Source organism: Dreissena polymorpha, chromosome 4, assembly GCF_020536995.1.
Source record: "Dreissena polymorpha isolate Duluth1 chromosome 4, UMN_Dpol_1.0, whole genome shotgun sequence".
Taxonomy (NCBI): domain Eukaryota; kingdom Metazoa; phylum Mollusca; class Bivalvia; order Myida; family Dreissenidae; genus Dreissena; species Dreissena polymorpha.
Genome location: NC_068358.1, coordinates 49,743,882 through 49,754,356, shown reverse-complemented (window position 1 = coordinate 49,754,356; position 10,475 = coordinate 49,743,882). Strand labels below are relative to the sequence as shown.

General features: G+C 37.7%; 2 protein-coding genes across 7 annotated transcripts in view; one reads left to right on the top strand and one right to left on the bottom strand.

Annotated features, from left to right (window-relative positions):
* Positions 1 to 230: 230 nt before the first annotated feature.
* Positions 231 to 2,429, top strand: LOC127877686 (uncharacterized). 3 transcript variants are annotated; one of them, XM_052423807.1, is made up of 3 exons: positions 231 to 817; positions 898 to 1,217; positions 1,257 to 2,429. In XM_052423807.1, the coding sequence occupies exons 1-3, from the start codon at positions 447 to 449 to the stop codon at positions 1,418 to 1,420; spliced, it is 855 nt and encodes a 284-aa protein (XP_052279767.1). In that variant the 5' UTR covers positions 231 to 446; the 3' UTR covers positions 1,421 to 2,429. The 3 variants fall into 3 exon arrangements, with proteins under 3 accessions (XP_052279767.1, XP_052279765.1, XP_052279764.1); XM_052423805.1 differs by having other exon boundaries at positions 231 to 937; positions 978 to 2,429; XM_052423804.1 differs by having other exon boundaries at positions 231 to 1,217.
* A 4,392-nt stretch (positions 2,430 to 6,821) lies between these two features.
* LOC127877683 (transducin-like enhancer protein 1) overlaps positions 6,822 to 10,475 on the bottom strand; it is a 77,851-nt gene continuing 74,197 nt past the window's right edge. For all 4 annotated transcript variants that reach the window (XM_052423795.1, XM_052423798.1, XM_052423797.1 and 1 more), the window contains exon 22: positions 6,822 to 9,441. In XM_052423795.1, the coding sequence (XP_052279755.1) occupies positions 9,334 to 9,441 (108 nt within the window). In that variant the 3' untranslated portion in view covers positions 6,822 to 9,333. The remainder of the gene's footprint in view (positions 9,442 to 10,475) is intronic.

Genomic DNA, 10,475 nt, shown 5'->3' with positions numbered 1-10,475 from the left:
GAGTATAGTGTCATTTTTGACATTTCTTCAGACACAACAGAGTAGAAACTAAAAATAAATAGCTTTACAAGCAACATTGAAATAACGAATGGTTGAAAATTGACATATGATATTTGTCTTTAGGTAATAATATGCAAGAAAATGAGGTTGTATAGTGCTTTACTATAATTGATTTATTAAACAAGAAAACAAGCTCCATCAAACTAGCACTGTAGTATTTGAAGTTCATAATTATTTTTGTTATTTACTTAATTTTTTTGTTCACAGTTTTCATCTGATTTATGCTAACCATGTTGTTGTTTAAGGCTTTATTTGAACAAGGTTATCAGCTGCATTTTTGTGAATGCTTGTGGAGATTTTAGCCTTTGATGCAATAGCACTGCACACCCCAAATGGACTGATCCAATTCTTCTTTAGGCAGTATGTGAGTTTTGTTAGTGGTCACCATGCCGGACATGTGGGGTTTCCTCCTGGTATTCTTGTACCATACCAGACATGTGGGGTTTCCTCCTGGTATTCTTGTACCATACCAGACAGGTGGGGTTTCCTCCTGGTATTCTTGTACCATACCGGACAGGTGGGGTTTCCTCCTGGTATTCTTGTACCATACCAGACAGTTGGGGGTTCCTCCTGGTATTCTTGTACCATACCAAACAGGTGGGGTTTCTTCCTGGTATTCTTGTATCATACCTGACAGGTGGGGTTTCCTCATGGTATTCTTGTACCATACCAGACAGGTGGGTTTTCCTCTTGGTATTCTTGTACCATACCAGACAGGTGGGGTTTCCTCCTGGTATTCTTGTACCATACCAGACAGGTGGGATTTCCTCCTGGTATTCTTGTACCATACCAAACAGATGGGGTTTCCTCCTGGTATTCTTGTACCATACCCGAGAGGTGGGGTTTCCTCATGGTATTCTTGTACCATACCGGACAGGTGGGGTTTCCTCATGCTATACTTGTACCATACCGGACAGGTGGGGTTTCCTCTTGGTATTCTTGTACCATACCAGACAGGTGGGGTTTGCTCATGGTATTCTTGTACCATACCGGACAGGTGGGGTTTCCTTTTGGTATTCTTGTACCATACCAGACAGGTGGGGTTTCCTCCTGGTTTTCTTGTACCATACGGGACAGGTGGGGTTTCTTCCTGGTATTCATGTACCATACCAGACAGGTGGGGTTTCCTCCTGGTATTCTTGTACCATACCGGACAGGTGGGGTTTCTCCTGGTATTCTTGTATCATACCGGACAGGTGGGGTTTCCTCCTGGTATTCTTGTATCATACCGGACAGGTGGGGTTTCCTCCTGGTATTCTTGTACCATACTGGAAAGGTGGGGTTTTATCCTGGTATTCTTGTACCATACCTCACAGGTGGAGTTTCGTCCTGGTATTCTTGTACCATACCAGACAGGTGAGGTTTCCCTCTGGTATTCTTGTACCATACCAGACAGGTGGGGTTTTACTATACTAAGTTTAACTTTAGCCATGTGAGGAAAACTGCCCTGCCCATTAAGGGCCATGTAGACCGGAAGCAGTTTCGAAATTGGCGCAGATATCGTTAGAAGATAAGAACAAAAAATGATTGTTCTGACCATGTTCCATGAAGATTTGACTAAAAATGTGACTTTGAGTGTTAAAAAGGTTTTACCATAGCCAAATAAGGAAACATTTCCCGCCTCTAGATGGCTATGTTCATCAAAGAGCCGGAACCATTTTCATAATCAGCTAAATATCATCAAAAAACAAATCTTTGACCAAGTTTTGTGAAGATTGGACTATAAATGTCACTTCTAGAATGTTAACAAGCTCTTTCTGTAATTTGATCTAGCTACCTAGTTTTTTACCTCACATGACCCATTTTTAACTTGACCAAGATATCATTGAAACCAATTTCTGACCAAGATTTATGAAGATTGGACAAAAAGTCAATAAATGTAACCTTTAGAAAGTTAACAAGGTAAATGTGGACGAGGCGCGACAGACGACGATCGACTGACAAAAGGTGATCACAAAAGGTGATCACAAAAGCTGAGCATGTTGTGCTCAGGTGAGAGGAAAACTGACAATGGAATGATGCTATTATTTGGCAAGTCACAATGGCATGTATAACATATACATGTTCCCAGAGTTCTACATTATGTTTATTTATTTTTCGAGTAAACCAGTTGTAGGGTTGGTGATTTTATTTGTAAAGGTATACATGTGTATAATAATTGGAATATTTCATGGATGTGGTTTTCCAGTGGGTTGTTTGGAAGAGAGCTCATGATGTACAATGTCACCCAATCAACTCGTGGGATAAAGCCCAGTGGAACACCACACTTACGTAATTTCTTGTATATGTCTTCCAATAAGTATTTATTCAATCGTTGCTTAACCCTTTCCTGATAGACTCTTACTGTAAATAAATAAATATAGGTCTAATTTTTGTTGAGTCCGCTTTTAAAGAGCACGGTATTGGTGTACGTACCTGCTTGTGTGTGCCTAGCTACGTCTGAACTTGGCCTGACTGTAATTTTGATATTATTGTCAAGCACATTTTCAAAAAATTAATGTGCACAAATATTTACCATCATAAAATGACATGTTGCCTGTAACACCAGTCTCCCTAATTCACAGGTCAAAGTGTTACTAGGAGGTCTATTGTCAAATTTGGCCATTAAACAGTTTTTCCAGACTGTAACTTTGTAGTTCATCATGCACTTTTTAAATTACATACCACTAATAACCACCATGAAGACACAACATGTCGTGAGTAACAGTACCTGTCTTACTACTTCAAAGGTCAAGGTCACACTGAGAGGTCAAATTTTGAAAGTAAAACAGCTTTATCTGGTGGTTAAACATGTATTGTCCATATGCAATTCTAAAATATACTTGACACAAACGCCCAACATTAGAAAAAGGCATGCAACATGTAAAACAAGCCTCCGTAGCTAAAAAGTCTCAAACACATGAAGAGGATAAAGGTGAAACTGGCCATACGCAATTTTAAAAGAACTTGACACAAGTGTTTCCAATAAAACAAGAGGGCCCTAAGTCGCTCACCTGAGATAACAAGATATTATTGGGGCAAACCTTCTGACCAAGTTTCATGAAGATTGGACAAACAAATGTGGCCTCTAGAGTGTAAACAAGGTGTTACTATAGCCATATATAGCCATAATAAGGAAAAATGCCCCGCCCCTGGTGGCCATGTTTTTAAAGCAACCAAAACCATTTTCGAACTCATCCAAGATATCATTAGGACAAATCTTCTGACCAACTTTCATGATGATCGGAAAATAAATGTGACCTCTAGAGTGTTAACAAGCAAATTCAAATAATTGATATCCCCACCAATATATTCTGGACAAAAAAGTGTTACATTTGACACTCAAAAAAGCATTTTTTCAAGATACAAAGGGCCATAACTCCGTTATTAACATGATGGTGTACAATGCCATTTGGCGTGCATCATCCTCTTATCAATATATATACTCATACCAAGTTTCAATGAAATCCACCAAAGCACTTCCAAGATATGGCTCCGGACACAAAAGTGCCGGAAGGACGGAAAGTCAGACGGAAGGACGGACAACGCCAAAACAATATCCCTCCGCCTATGGTAGGGGATAACAAGGTTTTACTATAGCCATATAAGGAAAAATGCCCCGCCCCCGTGGTGACCATGTTTTTCAACCAACCGGCATCACTTTTGAACTCGTCCTAGATATTATTTGGATGAATCTTCTGACCAGGTTTCATGAAGCTCGGACTATAAATGTGGTCTCTAGAGTGTTAATAAGATTTTACTTTAGCCATATATAGCCATATAAGGAAAAATGCCCCACCCCCTGGTGGCCATGCTTTTAAAGAAATCAAAACCATTTTCTAACTCATCCAAGATATCATTGGGACAAATCTTCCGACCAAGTTTCATGAAGATCGGAAAATAAATGTTGCCTCTAGAGTGTTAACAAGATTTTACTGTAGCCATACATTGCCATATAAGGAAAAATGCCCCATCCCCTTGGCAGCCATGTTTTTCAAGCAAAGGTTGCCATTTTTTAACTCATCAAAGATATCATTGGGACAAATCTTCTGACCAAGTTTCATGAAGATCGGAAAATAAATGTGGCCTCTAGAGTGTTAACAAGGTTTTACTATAGCCATATAAGGAAAAATGCCCCGCCCCCTGGCGGCCATGTTTTTATACCAACCAGCATCATTTTCGAACTTGTCCAAGATATCATTGGGATGAATGTTCTAATAAAGTTTCATTAAGATCAGACAATAAATGAGGCCTCTAGAGTGTTAACAAGATTTTACTATAGCCATATAAGGAAAAATGCCCCGCCCCTTGGCAGCCATGTTTTTCAAGCAAATGTTACCATTTTTGAACTCATTCAAGATATTATTGGGACAAATCATCTGAGCAAGTTTCATGAAGATCGGAAAATAAATGTGGCCTCTAGAGTGTTAACAAGGTTTTACTATAGCCATATAAGGAAAAAATGCCCTGCCCCCTGGCGGCCATGTTTTTCAACCAACCGGCATCATTTTCAAACTCGTCCAAGATATTATTGGTATAAATCGTATGACCAAGTTTCATGAAGATTGGACAATAAATGTGTTCTCTAGAGTGTTAACAAGATTTTACTATAGCCATCAAAGGAAAAATGCCCCGCCCCTTGGCAGCCATGTTTTTCAAGCAAACGAAACCATTGTGAACTGATCAAGACCAATCTTCTTACCAAATTTCATGGAGATTGGACAATAAATGTGGCCTCTAGAGAGTTAACAAGGCAAATGTTGACAACGCACGACGGACAAAAGGCGATCACAAAAGCTCACCATGAGCACGTTGTGCTCAGGTGAGCTAAAAATGATGTGTTGTCAGTCTCCATTATTTTAAAGACAGGGTAACATTAAAAGAAAGGTTTAATTCTGCCTTGAAATAGCTTGGTCAGGCTGTAATTTCAACATCATGCAATTGTTAAGTGAACCCCAATTTTCAAATTGTGGAGATCAAATGTCATGTTTTGCAACCGTCTCCTACCTCAAACATCAAAGTCACGCTTAAACAACAAGTATTTAACAGTAACTTAACAGACCAAGTGTCCAATCACAGCAAATTGCAGTTTATACAGTTCATAGACTGTACTGAATCATTCATCATGCAAAGGGAAAAGTCACACTTATGGTCAAAAGGCCCATGTTTAAAAGGCTTCCTGTCCTACCCTTAGATACTGATGAGCAGCAAACAGCATAAAACCTGAACAGAGTGCAAGTTATTGCAGGCTGTTCTGGTTATATGCTGTTTGCACAAAGCCATTTTCACTTTGCTTCTGAGTGGGAAATATGGCAAGCGACGTGCACATTAATGTCTTAAACCACGGTTTAACAGTTAACTATATAGTTAAGAGACTTTGGACCTGGGTTCAAAGTGCCCTTTGCACATTAATTCCTTAAACCCTGGTTCAAGACTTAGAACCGTGGTTCAAAGTGTCTAAAAATAGAAACAAATGTTATCTGAGACAACCAATCAGCAGAGCTTAAACCACAATTTGAAGGTAAATGCCGCGACTTCATTGGTCATCTCTTTACTATAGGGTTAAGAGACTTGGAATTGCAGTTCAAAGTCTTAAACTGCGATTAAGAGGCGCGGAATACACATTAATTATTTAGCAGTTAATTATATATGTAAGAATCTTTGAACCCGATTTCAAAGTGACGTTTAATTCCATTGATTCCTTAAAACCGAGTGATTGGTCCTCTCTTAACTATAGGGGTAAGAGACTTTGAACTGCGGTTCAAAGTCTTAAACTGCGGTTCAAAGTCTTAAACTGCGGTTCAAAGTCTTAAACTGGGGTTAAGACACTGCGGAATGCACATATTGTTATGTAACAGTTAACAATAGGGTTATGAGACTTTGAACCAGAGTTTAAAGTGCCATTTCCACATTTATTCCTTAAACCAGAGTTCAACAGTTTGAACCGCTGTTCAAAGTGTGTCTAAAAATAAATACAAAGCTCCTATCTACATAATTCAGACACAACCAATCCGCAGAGCTTAAACCACAATTAGAAGGCAAATGTCACGATTTCATTGGTCGTTTCTTAATTATAGAGTTAAGAGACTTTGAACCGCAGTTCAAAGTCTTGAACCCAGGTTTAAGGAATTAATGTGCAAACGGCACTTTGAACCCGGGTTCAAAGTCTCTTAACTATATAGTTAACTGTTAAACCGTGGTTTAAGACAATAATGTGCACATCGCTTGCCATGGGGAAAGGTTTAATAACAGGTTCAATAGAATTGCCACAATAGAACTTCAAGGGGGGTAACTCTAATGGGTGTAGATGGCTCAGCCTACTTTCAAATTTGAGTCTTTCTCAACTGAAATTATGGAGATGTGCGGCAACTTAAAGGAGAAGTGATTTATGTTCAGCCTTTAATCAACTCTTGAATCATTTTATTCCTCTCATTTCACCACACCTATCATGATTAATCAGAAACAACTCACATTATGTAGAGTGGGGGAAAACAATTACAAATATAAACATAACAAATATAACCAATCACACTTGAGGTTAATGTTGTGTCATTATTATCTAGGTCAATATGTTGCTCAAAATAAATCTAAAAACGAGTAGAAGTCACTTCTCCTTCATATAATTAGAGGGAGAAGTAAATATGTCCAGATATATCTCCAAAATCTTCCTCATGGCGGAGCCCTGGTGTAGGAGGCAGATAGGACCATGGCATCATTGAGGCAGCAATATGAATGTACAGCTATATAAATGTTCAAGATTGCAAATTTAACAAAAACAAACGCGTTTTAACATACATTTTATTGGCATTTTATCCAGATAAACTACATTCTTGTACGCATAAATCTAACAATTTAAATGAAATACTAGATGAAAACATTAAACAGAAAAAATCACACTTAGATTCATGGGCAAGTAATGTTATTCAATCACATCAAACAAATCAATCTACTTGATTGACTTAAAAAATGTTGAAGAATTGTTCTCTGAATAAATGAAGATGGACATATTAAAAGAGAATCTGATTTCAATCCAATTCTAAATGCTTATTCATTGCACAATTTGCTCCACCATTTCCAATGCTCCATTAATATGAAATACATTAATTATATTTTAAATGCAATGAAACATATATCATGAAAAGGTTCTATAATAAGAGTGCAACGAAACACTAACAAAATCTGTTGCGATAGAATCAATGATATTTATTTATACTGTTATGTTTGATTTTCATAAAAGATTCAATGTGAACGTATTAACACAATAAAAACTGTAACTGATGCTTTATGAACAACGAAGGTGATTTACCGGTATTACTAAATACATACAGACACACAGTTCCAGACAGTCAAATGTTTGATAATCATTCATACAATGTTTGAACACATCTATAACTGACATTTATCACAAGTTTCAAGTACTCTAACACACATGAGCATGTACTCACATGAAACTGCACTCAGTAAAATTATTAATGTAACAATCTTACACATGGATTTCACAAATAATATTATTCCTTAATGAACTTCATCCAACTTACTCATGTTCATTTAAACACACACACACTTTTATCCAAAAAATGTTTCTTGCATTTGCAATTTGCTAATCAATTGATATTTACCAATCTATTAATAGCCATACAACTAAATATATAGGATATTCATGTAACCGCATAAGGGCAGATAACTTTTACTTGGTATTCGCCCCACACGAAATAACAGCAAATAGCTGAATTAAAGAATTTACTAATTGTATACTAGTATTCAAACTTGATAACCAGAATGCTGAAGTATGTTGTCTTGCGCCTATATCGGTCTAAGAAATAACACAGGATGATGGCACAGGAATAATGCAAACATGTCATACTATCAAACACACAAATACATTTTTACCAAAAACTAAAGAAATACCCAAGGTAAACAACATTGATATAAAACAAACAAAAAACTCCTATTTGTATTCTCAATACAATAAGATTAGAAAACTGGTCTGTGCTATGGGAGATGTGTGAACTTGTCACAAAACAAACAAGACAACGCAAAGTTGTACAAAATTACAATGGCATTGCAACAAAAGAGCCATGTCATGCTAAAATCTAACTTAAGCCACCTGCAGCAGACAAGGCACCAGACCAGCCTGCGCAATTGCTCAGTCTGTTCTGGGGATATCCTCTCCACTCAGAATACCATAAAACCTTACATAACTTTAAAGCAGACGACTTATCTCCTGACCGATCTGGGTGGCTACCCTGGCGCATATGGCATAAGACCCATTTTGGCAAGACATGGGTAAAAAAAAATCCAATAAAGTAGCCACCAGTCCGACAAGTATGACTTATATGGGAATTCCTTTAATTCATACTTGCACTACCTTGACCATAACAACATGCAGTGTATTATGTAAGCAAATATTTTGGCATTTAATTGGGTCAATTAACAGGTAACAAATTCCTAATAGTGTTTAGTTCAATGTACGTATGACAAAATATCTTTACAAAAGTAGAATTCCCTAAGTAACCATATCAAGATGACACCTTATACTTGTCTATATCCTTCTGCACAAATTACTATTCCTGTATGGCCAAATACACATTTTTTTCAGCTGTCCACGTGTCCTTATTCCACTGATATAAATCCTGTTTATACATCTCCACATTTATGACTGTACACGTACATTAGATGGTTGTTCCAAGTATTCACATGGCCATGATTGTATGGAAATCACTTGGACAATGTTATGTGAAAGTCGTGTATTCAGTTCTGTCCACAGAAATGTTGCCCAGGCTGTTATAGCAGCACAAGAAGCTCAATATGTCTATATACGTTGGAACACTGTCATTAACTGCTTTCAATCAAGCTGCCGGCTGGGATCTTCATGAACCTTTGAACAGCGTTATTGTACTTGAAACACATGTACAAAATATACAAATATTTATAAATATACACAAACATAATTTTTTTTACAAAGTATGACATTGTACCTATCTGTTACAACAGGTACAAAGCTGAACGAAGTACATGCTTGAAGCCACGATCTGACAACATGTAATATCCACTTTAATAGCACAACAAATACACATATATCATCTGGATGTCACAAAGTTCCAAGGTGTGTCATTTTGTTTACAGTGCGACTATCTTCAGCAAATCCAAGCAGACCACCTGCCGATAGGATTCCGACAAATGTGAATAACTGTCATGATAGCCTTTTGGCCAGGTAATGTGGGGAGAATATGTACAATGAAGCACTGGAAATTGTGTCCACTTTAGCTCAACAGGTAAATCCAGACACACTGATCAGAATATGACCTCATATAGAGTGGCCTTCTTGTCTCCTGAGCCGGTCACAATGTACTTGTCATCTGTTGAAATGTCACAACTCAGAACTGAAGAGGACTCTTTTGACTGAAACAGAAACAAACATGGAATATTGTAAAATGCTAATTTTCACCAATGCAATAAAAATGGGATAAGTCTAGAGATATGTTATGAAAGGCACTTTATTTGTTTCCCTACATCAATGCTGATTTATCTGTATATATTTTCTATGATGTTCTCAACAAAGAGGCAAGAACATATAAACCAAAACCAGTTTTGTGGTATGTTTGGGTTTGGTAATATGAATGATCCTAAAATCTTACCACATTTCCGTCATATTAATCAGCAACAATATTTCTACCTATTCATCTTTAATTGAATACAATGAATAACAAGGGCTGTTTGTAAAACATGCATGCCCCCATATGGGCTTTCAGTTGTAGTGGCAGCCATTGCGTGAATACATTTTTTGTCACTGTGACCTTGACCTTTGACCTAGTGACCTGAAAATCAATAGGGGTCATCTGCCAGTCATGATCAATTTACCTATGAAGTTTGATGATCCTAGGCCTATGAGTGTTCTTGAGACATCATCCAGAAACAATTTTACTGTGTCAAGTCACCGTGACCTTTGACCTAGTGACCTCAAAATCAATAGGTGTCATCTGCGAGTCATGATCAATGTACCTATGAAGTTTCATGATCCTAGGCATAAGCGCTCTTGAGTTATCATCCGGAAACCATTTTACTGTTTCAGGTTACCGTGACCTTGACCTTTGACCTAGTGACCTCAAAATCTATAGGGGTCATCTGCGAGTCATGATCAATGTACCTATGAAGTTTCATGATCCTAGGCGTATGCGTTCTTGAGTTATCATCCGAAAACCATTTTACTTTTTCTGGTCACCGTGACCTTGACCTAGTGACCTCAAAATCAAAAGGGGTCATCTGCGAGTCATGATCAATGTACCTATGAAGTTTCATGATCCTAGGCGTATGCGTTCTTGAGTTATCGTCCGAAAACCATTTTACTATTTCGGGTCACCATGACCTTGACCTTTGACCTCAAAATTAATAGGGGTCATCTGCGAGTCATGATCAATCTACCTATGAAGTTTCAT

Bases quoted from the DNA above. Each gene is read 5' to 3' on its own strand.
- LOC127877686 (XM_052423804.1), top strand. From the start codon at position 447: ATGCCGGACATGTGGGGTTTCCTCCTGGTATTCTTGTACCATACCAGA. The intron at 1,218-1,256 runs GTGGGGTTTCTC...CATACCGGACAG, and splicing joins TCTTGTACCATACCGGACAG to GTGGGGTTTCCTCCTGGTAT.